The 16,545-nt window shown below is 41.2% G+C and overlaps 1 protein-coding gene across 2 annotated transcripts in view; it reads left to right on the forward strand.

The window, feature by feature from the left end:
• The first annotated feature begins 10,533 nt into the window (after positions 1-10,533).
• The window catches only part of foxn2a (forkhead box N2a), a 20,687-nt gene continuing 14,675 nt past the window's right edge, over positions 10,534-16,545 (forward strand). The window contains exon 1 of one of the 2 annotated variants that reach the window (XM_069690228.1): positions 10,534-11,243. In XM_069690228.1, the coding sequence (XP_069546329.1) occupies positions 11,129-11,243 (115 nt within the window). In that variant the 5' untranslated portion in view covers positions 10,534-11,128. The remainder of the gene's footprint in view (positions 11,244-16,545) is intronic. The other variant, XM_069690227.1, reaches the window with a different exon arrangement.

Here is a 16,545-nt window from a genome sequence, read left to right on the forward strand (position 1 = left end):
ACCTCTATAGTCTGTGTCTTTATGTCTCTATTGTCTGAATGATGCGTCACTTTGCTAATTTTTTCTTTCTTCTTTTTTTATTTGCTCAGCAAGTGTTCACTCTCTTAATACTTCAATGTAAGCAATACTTTCTCTCCAAACCCTTGTGCCCCAGGACGTTACCATGACAACCGTGTAGTTTGTGGTCAGAAAAATACACTGAAGATGTCTCTCCTTTCTGATAGAGTGAAACCTAAGCCTTTTTATTCTGCTCAGTCTTGTGATTAAGTAAATATTTGCTTGTAGAATATCAATATGTGCCTGGCAAGATGATAATTAATTAGCATAGTTTTTGGCTGGTCTAAATGATTATTGTTCCACTGACTAATTACAGCAAATGAGTCACACAGAGCTGCGAAACTATTCTACAACTGGAGATGGCAGTATGCTCACAAGTCATACAATATTCTTAGTTTTCATACATATTTATATTTTCTGTTGATGTATCTGTTTGTTTTCATATTGTTTTGTTTTATGCTTTCAACCAACCCCAGGCCTAGCAGTAGGACCATCTGTGATTTGTTGCTCTCTGGTCATTGACCCATCTGTGAGTTTGTATGTCTGTCTGATGAGGTTAATGGTAATTGACCTCATGAAAGGAGTCAGCTGAAAGTCTTGTGCTGGTTGTTGTGTTGGACACAAACCTTTGCCAGGTAGAGTGACTGTTATGTCATGTCAGCTCTTGTAGTTTTTGTCTTGTGTTGCTTTTAGATAGTTGATCAGAAATGATCAAAGATGTATTCAAGTTGATTCCTTGGACAACCAATTATATTTGTGTTCATGTTTTCTGTTGATGAAATGCTTAGACTCGGTGTTGCATTGGCTAAAAGGAACATTTTTCACCCGTTCTTACATAATTTCCATTTAGATATGCATTTTTCTTTCCATGTCTCTCACCGAATCACCGTTCTTTTTGGTAAAATAGACTGAAACTTACTACTTTACAGAAGCCTGAAACATGGTGAGCCTAACTGTCAAGATCTCTGTTGTTTTTGACACTAATCTGTCGGAGATATGACAGTGAGGCACATGTGTTGGCTTGGTAACCAATCTAGTATCCAGTGGCAACAGAGGTCTATTGAATGCTGGGTGGCTCTGTATTGGCTGGTGTGCCCACTACTCTCCAATGTCACCAAGTCACAGAGGCACATCCATGTAGCTGCTCTGAATAATGGTAGGCTTGTGCAACATTCATTTTAGGAGTCAATATTGTGTGTGTGTGTGTGTGTGTGTGTGTGTGTGTGTGTGTGTGTGTGCGTGCGTGCGCGCGCGCGCGCGTGTGGTGATGGGGAAGGGTCATCCGTGCACTGGTATTACAAATACTCTTTGTGTCGAACAACTTAATGTACTGACTTGCAGTTGGTGGCACACTCTGTCTCACTGTTTCACTTTCTCTGTCTCTATCAGGTATACACACACACACACACACACACACACACACACACACACACACACACACACACACACACACACACACACACACACACACACACACACACAGTCTGTTTAACTCCTTAGTTCAGATAATCTCCCTTCTTCTCATTATATTCTCTTTTGAAAACACTGAACATGTGTAAGGATTGTCACCGGTCTTGGTCATCTGTAAGTCCATATCTGAAGGCATCCACTGGCAGAGGCAGACACAACAGGATAAGCGTCTTTGTCTCAGACTCTTGTCTGTCAGAGAATCCCTCCCCACCCCATCCCACCCCTCCCCTCCCAGCCTCTCCTCTATTTGGGCGGCTGTTAGAGAGAGGGCAGATGGCTCATTACCATAAATAGGACAGAGAGAGTGAGTAAGGGGGCCGTGCACACCAACCGACAGGACCATGCCGCCCAAAACCAAGGAAATGGGAGTCCGTTGCTAGGAGAGAGGAAAGACAGCTTTATGGCAACACAAAGCTGATTCCCCCATCCGACCTCATCTTGCTCCCGCCCCCTCGTTCCCTGCTCTGGGGACCGAGCCTTGAATCTTCTGGTCGGGGACAGATGGTTGACGGGCCCCACCGTCTCTACAGCTGGACACAGGCTACACTGACACAGTCAGACCTGGCAGGATTGTATCACACCTCATCCCGTCCAACCTATGAGAAGCAGGAGCAGAGAGTGCTGAAGCCATGGCCATCAGCTAAGAATAGATCCACACTTGTTGCCCACAGGAAATGTGTGGCTGCACAATAGATGATAATATGTTAAGAGTTTGTCTTTGTAGTAGTGTAATGCTCTCTCTAGAAGGAAAATCATTCACTGAAGATAATCACAGGTTTTGCTTTCTTCTCTGTTGGTGCTATTTAGTTTGTGATTTGCTGTTAAGATTTTTAAATTTTCTTACAGGACAGACTTAGGTGAGGGACAAACAGAACAATTGGTTAAGATGGAGGTTATGTTTCTGTGCAGTTCTTTACCATGTCCCAGTTACTGCCAAGGCCTTTATCAAAAGTTTTAAGAAAAGCATGTTTAAAAATTCAAGATAGTCGTCTAGGAAATTAATGTACGTCACACTTTTGGCACATCAGATATACTACAGGGAAAACTGGAAAATTGACAAGTAAGACTTCATTCATAACTGAAGCTAACTTGTGTGAAGGAATTTTTTTTATGGTCTGTCCCAGGCTGTGTAGACCCAGCTATCTTTGATAGAGTCTGGCTGTCCCCAGCCCCACTTGCAGTTGCCATAGACAACCATGGTCATAAAAATATAATGGACCGAGCCTCCAGTTCGGAAGAGTGCAGACAGTCACACTGTCAAAACTATAGCTGCATGGTGCTGCTCAACTCAGCTCGACTTGACTCGACTCCATCGGTCAAAAGTTGTGGATAGTCCATACCTCGTACTTTTTTTGGTATCTCCTCCGTCGAGGTTCCAAGTGAACTGAGCCAATACTAAAAGGTGACATGAAAACACTTCAGACCACTGAGCGGTCAGATAGAATTGCTAATAGAATCATTAGTGCATCATTATTACGCGACACGAGACATTCTGCACCAACCTACCTTTGTTAAAAACCCAACTACTACAGTGGGTGTATTTTTTTAATTTATTTTTTTATTCACTGGACTTCTCAATTAATGGAAACCCACAAAATCACGCGGTGGTAACTGAGGAGGTGGAAACATTCCTCTGTTTGGTTGCCATCAGAAGATCTAGTGAGCGTGTGTGTCGCGTTGAAGAAGACGATCCATTGAAGAAGAAGATACGTTAAAGAAAATCCAGAAAAGCACCTGTCCTGATTTCAGGGAGGAAGAGCTTGGGGAAGTGATTTATAAAATTCTTAAAGGAGACCTATTATACCCAATTTCCGGATTGTTTTATATTCTGGGACTTTACTAGAATATGGTGCATGATTCACAGTTCAAAAACACCATTTTTTTTTTTCACTTGTATTGGCCCTCTATGCAGCCCCTCAGTCCATCCTCTGAAACAAGCTGTTTTAGCTTTTGTCTCTTTAAGGCCCCCCTCCTGAAAAATCCTCTTCCCTCTGATTGGCTGACTTACAGGAAACCTGCTGAGAGGCAGCATCCACTGTCTGTGAGCTGTGTCTCATCCTCTTGCTGGTGTGGAAATGAAAACTCTAAGCTTGCTAACAAAGGAAATTTCTTGTTCTTGATTGGACATGGAAACTTTTCAAACGTGTATACATGTTTGAGCCCAAATCTGATAATTGCATTATTATGCAGCGCAATGGTGAATTTTGTCATTCAATCACAAGCCATATATAATTTCTACTCTCTCTATATCGATATATAGTTTGACAGGCGTTTTGATCGGAATATCTTCACTTAAGCATAACTGCTTTTGGTATTATATACAGACTGAGCGTGGATGGATGGGCATGTCCCTTTACTTCATGGCGTGCTGTACCTGGGGCAGATGACCATATAAAGAAATCTGTGACAAGCTCACACCAGCTCGTCGTAAACCGAGTGTTCAGAGCAGTCTGAAGTCTTAAAGGAATTATTTTTATTATTTGAAACATTGGCCATGTTTAATATAACAATCCGACATTGTAACATTGGGTTATATATATGGAGGAAAATAGCGTAAAGCCGAATAGGTCTTCTTTAAGGTAACTTTAAGGCATAAAATAGCCCCTGCAAGAAGGGTAGCCTTTAGAAATGGGGTGGTAGTCAGAGCGTTAACATGTATCGCTCATCTCTGGTTTCATCCATATCGAGCGGCAATAAATGGTGCTGCTGAACACATCTGCGTCCCCTGAAACCTCTTCCATCATAAGTTAACCAGCTCCAATATTTTCATCACAGAGGCAGTTCTTTACGTATCTCGGTCAAGACGCAAACAATAGCACATCTGCTTTCACCAGACCTCTGATTGAAAGGGCAAGAGCAGCCAACTGTCTCAAAGACAGGAAGAAGCAGAAATCAAGAGAACAATTAAATCCTTTTTACATATGAACACTTTAGTGCAATATTTGTTGAGTGATTGTTTTCTAGTTGTTTGATTTAAGATCACACACACACCAATATTTACTTAATTTATCAATTAGCTATAATTGATTTTGTTGATTCGGTTTGAGGAATATTTACATTTTGTCCTTTGGGGAATTGAGGCAGTATGTTTGACAGCTTCACATTTATGCGCTGGGAGGGAAGAAGGATGGGGAAAAGAGGGAGAAAAGGACAACTATCCAGAACGAGGGGAAGAAAGCGTGGCAGCAGCATGACAAGTAAGCAGAACAGCATCCTGCATCACCTAGCCATTCGCCCTGGTTGCATAGGAACACGAGGGCCATGCCTACCCTGCAGACACACTCCTTTCCTCTCTCCTCTGCCACGCTTCATTACCCAGTGCTCAGCCAGGCACAGAGAGGCACTGCACCACTTTCTCTGCTCTACAGCCGTGTGCCCGCTCACAGCCTCACTACCAGGCTCCCCGTAGACCCAGGCAGGGTATATGGTGCCCCTCAGGCATCGGGTCACTCTCACTTTATATGCATAGTGCAGAGACAACAGTGGGAGGTCTGTACTTCTGTCTGTACATACTAAGCGGTGGTTCCCAACCTTTTTTGTCAGATGTACCCCCATTATCACAGGTGAACTCAAATACCTGTCGTCCCTTCTTCGACATGTCATCTTCCAAATTAGTTTGTTTTAACTGGTTTTAAACTGGATATTAATTTTATAACTAATATATGCCTCACTTTTATCCAGCCACTTCAATCATGTTATTATTTCTGGCGAACTGTTTTGACTATTTAGTCATTACTTTTTGCTCTTTCAACCGAACCTTATCCATTATGTCTAGGGAACTATTTCAACCGTTAATCTTTTACTGATAGAAATGTCAATCTTTTTTCCATTTTAACCATTTATCTTTTACTTTTATCTAACTACATCAACTTCTACATCAGATATAGAATTTATGTTTTACGTTTAGCCATCTATTTTGACTGTTTATCCGTTCATTTTAGGTATCTGTTTTAGCCATTTATCTATTGATTTGAATTAACTGTTAGCTTTTGGTTTACTGAATTTTTCTTCATGCTTGTTAAATATTTTCACAATATGGTTTTCACATCATCACCACAGCTTTTTAAAGTATTATTTTAGGCATGTTGCATCCATTTATTCATTACTTGTAGCTATTTTAACCTGTTTTGTTTTTTAACTCACTTTATCCATGGTTTATCAGGGATGTATAGCTATTTTAATTATATATTCAATACTTTTCTGTATTTCAACCATTTATCCATGACTTCTACCTAGTATTTTCAGTAATTTATTCATTACATTTGGCTATTTCAGTCATTAATACTTTGCTATCACTCGTTCATTTTCATTGCATGGACTTATCTTAGGTATGTAAGACACGTGTCCAATAGCCTATTTCTAACTGTTAGCTTGTGGCTAAATAAACTTCTCATATGTGAGTTGGAAGAGCAGATGCTATTTAACGTGCTACCACACCAAAATGTGGTTTCATGAAAGTTTTCAATTGTATCTTTCAGATAATTCATTTCTTAAGGCACCTGTTTGATTAGGGTGTTGCAATTGTTTATAACCTATGTGTATAATTCAAATTGCCCAGCAGCAGGTGGACTGCTGTATGCACAGGAGAAAACCCAACACACAGTTACTGCTAGAAGAATATGAGCGATCCCTCATACGTGTCATAGCCCACTATGGAGCTGGTAGTGCCAGACAACACACTGCTGGGCACAAGACCACTATTGTCCCACAAGATAAAGTGTGCTTGTGACCAAGGCAAGGCGGGGAGGACCAGATGCTGTGAAAAGATAAGGGAGTGTCAAAGAACAAAGCTTTTGGTGTTGTGTTGGTGTTTAAAGTGAAGTCATCAGTCACATGTTTCCACAGACGTCACGACTCCATTTAAAACGGGTGGTATACAAAACATATCAGATTGGGTTGCCTTTCCTTTATCCTCCTCCTGCTTCACAGTTAATTAACAAGTGTTAATTTGCCTTTTAGGAGCAGTCATTAAGGCTAAATAACAAAATTTAGCTTGGCAATAAAGCAGCCAGGGATCAATGGGTTAATTAAATTGCCCCTGCATGTGGTGTATTGTATAGCACGGCAATTTGAAGACCTTTACAAGGGAGCCGTGCAGTTTTATTGTGCTTAAAAGTGCAGAGAGATAGCATGGAGACAATTAAATAAAAAAGAAAAGAAAGTTCAAGTGCTGTGTTCAGTGACAACTGAACTGCCATATGCCGGTGGCTGAGAAGGCAGTCTGTCCTTCAACCTGTCGCAAATAAGTTTGGGAAAGTACTGCCACTGTATAGAGTGTAATGACTTAAAACATGACTGATTGTCTACCTCAAGCCATAATCATGTAATGGATAACCCAGCAAAAGAGTGCAATCTGTTTATTATAGATTTAACTATTTGAACTACTGACTTTACTGAAAATTTGGTTCAATTTGTTTTATTTTGAAAATACTGTCATACATACCGTAAAAATGCATACTTTATACAACACATTTCCTTAACTTCCCTGTCTCTTAGCAAAAGTTGTCGTAGCCAGATTAGAGCCGCGGTCAATAGAGTGTTCTCGTGTCTTTAATTGACAAGCTTTATATAGACTGTAACAAAGCATTGTCATCATTTTATGACAGATTACTGCACCTACATAGGTAATCCATTACTTTCCATGTCTTTTATAATGTGTTTATCAAATGTTGTGAGTGTGGTGGAGGCTGTAGTTAACTCTCACAGACAAGTAGAGATTATGCACGTACATTTGGGGGCTCATCTTATTAGGTCAGAAACAGGCCACGTTTGGCCTTTTGAAATGATTAAAACCAGTCCTTTTGGTTATGTCTGTGCTGCTGAGTGAACTTTTTTTTTCATTAAAAATACAATGTTCACCTCAGTATTATCTGAGCCCTATTTATTAAAATTCAAACATAAAAAAATGGTAGAAATCATTATTCAAAATGGTAGAAATCATTTTACTGAGCACCTAGTTACACAGTTGTGTCTCATTAAGCAGTTGAGTTCTTTTTCATCATGTCAAATTTAATTTGGTGTCCTTAGTTCATGCTGGCTTGCATTCTCCACTGGAACAAATTGACTTTTGGGCCTGTTCATATGAGCCTTTGCCCGATCTAACCTGAACAAATAGACTGAATCAATACAGAATTACAGCACATTTGTTTAACTGTTGAAAAGATCATTGCTCTGCCCTACATGTTGAGCATTTTATTGCCTGTGCATTAAGAGAGGCACTTATCAGCTGACAGATAACAGACGATCAGCACACCGCTGACACAATTCATAAGACCCGGTAATCAGAAAGGATTGTCAAACAAAGGCTTCTGTAGGCAAACACTCTCTTCGACTGAGGATAACTGCAGGCAATAGCTGGGAGAACCTCCCGGGAAAACAAACCTGAAGAACAAAGAAAGTGTTGCATCTGAAACAAGTTGACCACGCCTGATTGCTCTGCTGACAGTTAGAGGGCGTGTACAAGTAACATTTACATTATTTTCGCTGCAAAGACATAAATTTAGCCTCTGAGTGTTTAATAAGGAATACTTAAAGATAAAAAAATAAAGCCTTCTACAGCGCTTGCTTTGTGCTGTCTCCCTAAACAAAAGCGATTTGCTCTATCGGGAGCAATTAAGTCTGGACTTCTAAGACTTCTCCTACATGTCTTTACACAGCAGGTGGCCTCTGTGGCTTCACAGACAGTTGCAGTAACCTTCTTGCCCTGGGGTGAATGCAATGCTACCTTTTTAACCAGTCACGACGATGACCATACTTATCTGGGAAAATGAAATGCCACAAAGCCTCGGTGCGTGTATGCATACACATCTGCGTGTTTCTCCGCATGCATATCTGTGCACGCGTGTTAGCACTTTTTAATCTACACCATAATTCTCTTGATGACTCTTCCACTTCGCATTTCAAAGGAGCTTCAAACTAATTAGCTCAGCGAACTGGTTGTCTGTTAGTCTGCTACAAATCCTTTAAAAGGACCAGGACAGTGACTTTACATGTGTATGTGTATGTGTGTGTGTGTGTGTGTGTGTGTGTGTGTGTGTGTGTGTGTGTGTGTGTGTGTGTGTGTGTGTGTGTGTGTGTGTGTGCGTGTGTGTGTGTGTGTGTGTGTGTGTGTGTGTGTGTGACAGAGAGAAAGACGGAAACAGAGAGGTCATTTTGAATCTAGAGGATACCTATAGAAGCATGTTTCTTCAGGAATGTGATTTATCTTGACAGTTTACATCTCTTTCCTGTGTACAAAGTGTCTGTGTTCCCACTCCAGAAACCAAAGCTATAGGTGTAATGAGAAAAAAAGGAAAGAAAACGAGAGAGAACAACAAAGGCAAGAGGACAGATTGAATGAGGAGCAGCATACAAACAAAGGTTGTCACTAATAGAGAGTTTTATGAGCTCCAGACCTGCTGAAATGGAGTGTTGTGCGTGTGCAGCAGCTCTTATCGGCTCGCTGGCAGTAGGGCAGGGGAGGGTGAGAGCGTCCACACTTGCGATCCGTAAAAATGGTCTGATTCATTTTCCGCATGAGAGGGTCTCACAGGGGCGGCATCAAACCAGCCAGTCCACACAGATTTATGGACCATTAAAGCAGCAGGCCTCCTGACCGCTATCCCACTATGGGCTGGCTGCTAAGACACACTGCCCCCTCATTCATGCTTGGTCACTGCCCTCCATCACAGCCTAGCTTCCTCATTGTTCATCTCTTCATCAGTACCGCTTTTACTGCCTTACATGAACTCCTCTCATAGTCTGTAATCCTACGATAGTATTCCCCTCACACTCTTTGTTACAAAAAGAGCTGTTTACTGTAATTATTCTCACCTGCTGTTAAGTTAACGCAGTTCTCACAACTCTCTCTCTGACTTTTTTTTTTTTTTTATTCCTTCATGTCACCAAAGGATAATTCCTTAAACCCCTCATCAGCTGGGCAAACAACATGTTCTATAGTTCAGGAAGTGCTCCAGTAACAATATGAAAATCTCTGATGGTGGTCAGTGGGGCATGTTGTTTTACCTTAACAGTTTTACAATTTGATTAGCATGATAGCAGGCACACAGACTAATGGGTCTGTCTTTTCAAGGCATCCTCAATCAGCTGTTTCCGTGGTGATTAATGCATCTTGTTCTGCTCTCTCTCATTTGCTAGTTTTGCAACTTCATCATCCCTAGGAGTGATACTGGAGGGAAAAATGGGGCAGAGTCTATGCTGCATGCCGGCCCTAAGAATAGCTCTGTGCGCAAGAAAACGATGCCACAGCAACCTGAGCAAAGGCTCAGAAACATGAATGAACATAATGAGATGCCATTATTTTCATATGTGTACAGATAAATCATTTAAATGATAAAGGCTAAAATAATTCATTTGCCACATTCAATCATATTCTTCACATTCCAGGCATTGTATATAAATTAGTGCCTCAGATTAAAAGGACACAAGATAAACAAGGAACTCACTTAAGTATACGAATGTTAATGGTAAGGATCAAGACACAAGAAATAGTTTCTAAACTGTCAGTCTGTTATTCGTTCTGACACAAAAACACCCTTGCACCACCCAAGCCTGTTTGGCCATTTGAAAGAAGGGGAAGAACAAGGGCGTGCATCAACACAGGTGCAGAAGTATTTACAGCTCTGCTGCATGGCAGGCACTTGGGTTCATGCACACTAAAAGAAAATAGAGAGGCTATTAGATCAGTCCACAGAGAGCTACTCGTGTACGCTCATGAAATGGAGTGGCTGAGATGAGTAAGGTATCACCATTATGCGAAAGTTACAGTTTGGTGTGAAGTCAGTGGGCCAGTAAAGCTGCGCTCAACAGATAGCTAGGCAAAAGATACAAGACCAACCTGCTCGGCTCCCTGGCTCTAAAAGCACATCGGTACGGTCATGTAAATAACAGGTATGTGAAATTTTGACTTTTAACATAGAACTTTAAGCACATACGTTTTATGTGCAAAAAAAAACAAAAAACAAAAAAACTCTAGAAGAAAAGTACATTATTGTTCTTTTCTTTTTCTTCCAATTTTTTTTCTTTCTCTTTGCTTTGTCTATATGCTCAGGCATTACCCAGCATGCGCCTGTTGTGTATCCACGGGTCACGGTAGCTCCTTGTATGATCGTTTACTCTAGGAGGGGCCCTGTTGAGGGTCCACTATCGTCACGAGGCTGGGTGTGGTGACACATCCTTTCTCTCCGCCCCGAGGTGTTTGTGCAGCCTAAATAACGCGGGAGTGTTTGTGTGTGGGTCCCAGTCCGGCTTGATCGCTCACACTCTTTATTAATTAACAATTCATCCCACCATCATTAACACCTTCTTATACAACGACTCCCGTTTAAAATATTATAATAATAATTTTAAAAAAAAAAAAAAAAAAAAAAAACCTACTCCTCTCCAGCAGGTTACGTTACAAGCAGCTGGCGACAAAAGCGAAAGCACATTGCACGATGCAAAACTGGATGGCGTGCGCGTTCGCGGAGCTCCTGCGCTGCGGCAGTTGCCAGGGGAGATAGGAGGGGAGGGGTTTTGATTGGCTGAAGTGGGCCTGTTGCCATGACGACGGCAGGGGGTTTGGTAGCGTTGCCGTGCGCTGTGCGATCTGCGCGCTGCGTGTATGGAGGAAGCAGCTGCTGATCTGATCTCTGACATTGTGCGAGACAGACATCTGAATAAACTGCGCGCAGACGTGTCTTTTAAACACACCGGACCGAGGCACGCCGTGCATGATTGTAAGTATTTGATCGGGTTTTTTTTTTTTTTTTTTTTTTTTGTGTGTGTGTAAAAAAAAAAAAAAAAAAAAAAAAAAAACCCTAACCTGTCGGTAATTGAATGGTGTTGAACGGTAACACGGGTCGTGTTTCCGAACACGCTAAAAGTAAATGTGGTCAAGTGACTTTGCTTCGAGCAGCCAGCATGGCAGATCAAGCGACAGCATGTGGCCAACTAAGCTAATGTTACTGTTCTCTCTCTCTCGGGGCTCACAGGCTCGGAAGAAGTAGAGAGAGGGTATTTATAGCGCCGGAGATCGGTTATCGTTTGATATATTAAAATAGAGCTACTGTACTATTATACATAGTAAAAACAAACAAAACAAAAAAAAAATTAAAAAAAAATGTTACGCTAAAGCTAGCGGTGGGTTCATCTTCACTGAGCGACTGCTAACGGTGAGCTAACGCTGGCAGCGTCACATTTAGTTGAACTTACTCCAGTTAAAAGCCGGAGAGGAGGAGAAAAACAACAACAACAACAACAACAACAAAAAACGGTTTATAAGTTACTTCGCAACGAGCCCGGTGTGTGGGGAAATGTTGCGCAACAGTCCACGTCATTCCGTGTAACTTTGTGTTTATTCCTTCCTGCCTGTGAGGCTACAAAGCGTATCAGTTTTCTTTCGCCAGCAGCACTTTTGAGCTTTTATCTTTTATTTTCCACCGGCTTTCACTTGTCATTGTTTTCGTGAAACGCCTTTTGTTGTTGTTGTTTTGTTTTGTTTTGTGTTTTCACACAAGTTGTAGCAGGACGCCGCCGGTTCAATGAACGGCGTCGTCGGTGGTAACGTGAGACACGCGTCTTTCTCTTCGTATCTATAAATAGTTGAATATTTAATGGTATATATCGACGGTGCCCAGAGGTTGGGGAGGGTACCACTGGGTAGCTGAGCACATGATGTAATGGATTATCACAAGATTGTCCCAGATACGGAGTGCTCCTCTATAAACAATGTCGGAGTGTTGGAAAATATCTGTCCGCTGCGGTTGGATGTACTTTATATGTTGTTATAGAAGTGGTTGTTCACACAGATACTTTCTGGTGGTGTCTGCCCTTTCAGCCGCTCTCTATTTCATTTACTAGACTGGACGAACCTCCTGTAAAATTCATCATGTGTTTTGGGGTTTGTGTGTGTGTGTATAGTTGAACCAAAAAAAAAAAAACAAACAAAAAAGTGACTTATGTTACCTTTTTGTGAGGTTATGACTTCACTCTGGACTCCATTTTTTTTTTTTTTTTTTTTTTTGCTCGGCATTTGATGAAGCCGGAGTGACAAATACAAGACAAAGACAACAGGAGTTTACCGGACAGATAAAGACACACACACACACACACACAAAAAAGAAACAGATGTTGTCAATCTGCCATTATTTTATTGCCAAAATCTCCAGGGTCACATTGTAGGTCAAACCATCTGTTGTGTTCTCTGTTGTTTGTAGTACTCGCATGTATCCTGTCATGTATATGTTTGTATGAACAGAAGCCTCTGAAGGGTAACTACTTCTGCATCCCAGAATAGACGAGGGTTTGCTAACTTCAGTCACATTCATTACTATAAATAAGACTTACCGTTACCCAGTAATGTGGTTATTGCGACGTGAAATGGCTTTAATGACTTCAGGGATCTTATTGTCAATACAGTTGAATTATCTTTAGATGTGCACCATCAAATTGTTATTTTAAATGCTAGTGCAGCCCTTAAAGACATTGTAGTTATGACACACAAAATGTCCCCATGGTTTTGTATTTTTGTGTAGCTCAGTGATTTGTGAAAGAAAGGTAAAATGGGAGTTACACTGCTCATATTTTGTAAATATCCTGGTCTTTTCTGACAGGTTTGCTTGCCGTGTTATAAAAAGCTAACTGGCAGACTTGAGAGAGGCATGTTGCTACAGATGATAACTTGGAAAATGAAATTTGCAACTTGTCAATGTGACAACTGGTTACATGAGTCATAGTATCATTTTTGTCATATAATCCTGCTAAAGATCAGATGGGTGTTGTCCATCATTTTATTGCATAACATAAAATTCTGTACTTTCTGTTTTTATTTTTCCAGAAGAGTAATGGCCCTGATAGCGTACTGCACCACGTTCATGTTTTGACTACACGGTTACAGATGTCATTCACGTTATTGGGGGTATCGTAAAACAGCAGTGGACACGGTGGTATCAAATATTTCTCAAGCTCGGCTGCAGCGCTCAAGAAATCCACACTTCATTTTCACAACTTGGGAAACACATTGTCGTCACTTTTCGGAGGAGTTGCTCCATTTGTATTGTACTGATGACAGAACAGGAAGATAATCCACAGAGGATGTCTAACAATGAAGCAACGTCACAAAAAAGAGAGCCGCACAGCACACAAATGTCCAGCGAATTTCTGGTAAGAACATTTTACGTCCAGTGGAGGTCCACGTCCCGGTTGAGTCATCACAATACGTTAAAAAAAGAAATACTGTATAAAAGATCATGATGATAGAAATGGCATGGTCCTGAATTGTGACATGTAGCTGTTTGCCCGCTATCCCAGCGAGGGTGGCACAGAATCAACCGCTCAACACAATGCTGTTGTCATGTAATCAGTCTTATCACAGAATTGTGTACTCTGACCCGGAGCAAATGAAAGGTTGCGTCCTTCTAAAATCCTCCATGTTCTCTGTAGATATATGAGCGCTGTGGTTTCCAATTTGTTACGAAAGCTGACCCGTGTGGCAGAAACTTTTGAGATTGCTCAACACAGATCAAACCAGCTTCTTAATGGATCGGCGAAATGGAAAAACTCAGGGCTCTATAACCGACGGTTCTCTGAGAGCCCTGTCATTACCAAATCATGTGTGACTTTCATTTTTACTGACTCTTTTATGTTGTGGGATTCCAGTAGCCATTACTGTTGTAATAGGAGAGGTTGAATAATCAGATGATTGGCAGAATAAGGAAGTTGGTCTTTTCTTTCTTGAAGTGACTCTATTCCCATAATTATCTTGTTGGGTGCATATTACTGTGTTTTTACACTTGAAAACTGGGAGGCAGTTTGAAATACATTAATAGCCTGTGTTGTAAAGAAAGTGTAAGGAGTCAGTCTTTGCTCGTTGTGTATACGTCGTGTATTTTTTTTTTTTAATAATCAGCCAAAGAAACTCCAAATAGTCGGTCGTTTTTGTAAAGAACGTGTTGGATTTCTTCTTCCTCTTATTATTTACTTGAAATCAGTCACTTATCGGAGAGCTTCAGATCTGTTGGCTCTGGTCTTTCTGCCTTGTGGTTAGCTTGAATGATCGCCTCCTCACAGCCACTGTGCAGTTTTAAAGACGGGACATCCCCATCAGTCGACTGGGTCTGTGACTTTCTGCTGATCAAACATGCAGTAGCTGGTAGGTCTGTATTTGAGTTGCAAATGTAAACGCCTGAAGAGACATGCTTGCGCCCATGCGCTGCCTCCCTCCTTTAGTTTCTCTAGCCATGATTTTTATTTTTACTTTTTGTTCACGTCATTTAGCATCTCTCGAGGACTCACAATACAGCTCAATGGCATCTATTTTTATTCCCTAATCTTCCCATTTCTTCCCACAGCTGTCACTGCTTACAAACCGGGGTCAGCCTATTGTAGCCGATGTCACGAGATCGATAAAAATACAGAACAGTTTGAGATTCAGTTCTGCAAGTTTGAACATTAGTTTTACTCCTTCGAGCTGCCGTGCGTCTGCATTCACAGACGCTGATCGGTGTTTACACTCTTGCCGTGGCGGCCCTCGGCCAACTCCAGTTATTGTTTTCCGTCCGATTGGTCAAAGTGGCCATACACTTGCTCGACGTTGAGCCGCCTCCTCCTCCTCCTCCTCCTCCTCCCTGCCCTGCTTTAACCCCCTGACTGCTCCTGCGCCTGTCTCGTTTCTGACAGAGTGGACTCGAGACGTAGCCCATTAGGACCCGCCTCACTGAGAGCAACACTGATCTGACCGTTTCCTTGATCGAGAGAAAGGAAGAGGGAAGGACGGCTGTGTCCTGCGTCACAATGGTTTCTTTGTCTCATCACCCCTGGATGAATTAATGGGATTTATTTAATTGATGGCCGTATGTGACAACAACAATGTAGGCTGAGCAGCTTGTGCGTGAATGATCGAGATCGTCTCGGATATGTAGGGCTGAACGGGTATTATATAGACGTTTACCAAAACCAGTGCAAACAAAGTGTCTCAGAACTTAAACAGTCAAATGGGCTGGTTAGTGGATGAAGGGGGGAGCGGGGGGCTTAAAACAGTATCTCGGTATTTTTGAGTATTTTCTGCGATGACAATAGCACAACATACTGACAAATATTGCATTAATTTGAAGAACACACAATCACAATGAAATAAAAGTTCTAGTTTTATAATTCAGCAGAAATGTAACAGTTTGCCTCCAAACATTTAGTAAAAACTGAACAAAAATGATCTTTCAGTTCTTTCGTTAGTAAACGACAACAGTAACTCAGTGAGATTCAGATTTTGTATGAAAATATATATTTTTCACAGGTAAGGACGTCATACCGTTACCCCGCGTAACAGTATGATGTCTCACATCAACAAGTCGGATTACTGCCACTATCACAACATGAGTATTTCAAATCATTGTGAACGATACAATATGGAGCATGTCTATTGGTTAGGTGTTTGGGGAAATGTAAACGTAAAGTGATGCGCTATTGTTTGAATAAGAATTTCATATTGGGCTGTGTAATTAAAACAGCTCAGTGCATCTATAACTCCAGAGCTTTGTTCGATTTAAAAGTCTGCCATTGATCAACAAGGTAATAACTGGAACAAAAAAAAAACGTTATGTGAGCATAAGATGTCACAGAGTTTGTGAAACTTGTGTGGCCCCCAACCGCTTCTGTAGTACTCGAACTTTGTCACTGAAAGTCAAGCATTGAATTATCACCGATTAAGAAAAAGTGGTGCTCGGCCCTAATGAGAGTGCAGGGATCAATATTGAGTTTTCAATAAGCAGCTGTTATTTGATTATTATTTCTCCTTGTGGTCCAAAACTTTGAAATATATATTTTTTTTAAATATGCTGATGTTCAGCAGAAGCGAATGGGAGACAAATATGAGAGGCTGTAATGTGACATACAGGCCGCCCACTCCTCAGTGCTGTCGGAAGAAGAGCACCGAGGTCAAAACTTCATATCGAATCACTACTACTGGCAGCATGCTCTTTTTTTTTTTTTTTTTTTTTTTTTAGCCTCGCGTGTGCTTTTGTTGATTCACTCACTTCAGTAGCT

This window comes from Brachyistius frenatus, unplaced genomic scaffold (genome assembly GCF_029030835.1).
Source record: "Brachyistius frenatus isolate BFR_SWC_R1_liver_20210118 unplaced genomic scaffold, ASM2903083v1 Contig_8, whole genome shotgun sequence".
Lineage (NCBI taxonomy): Eukaryota > Metazoa > Chordata > Actinopteri > Embiotocidae > Brachyistius > Brachyistius frenatus.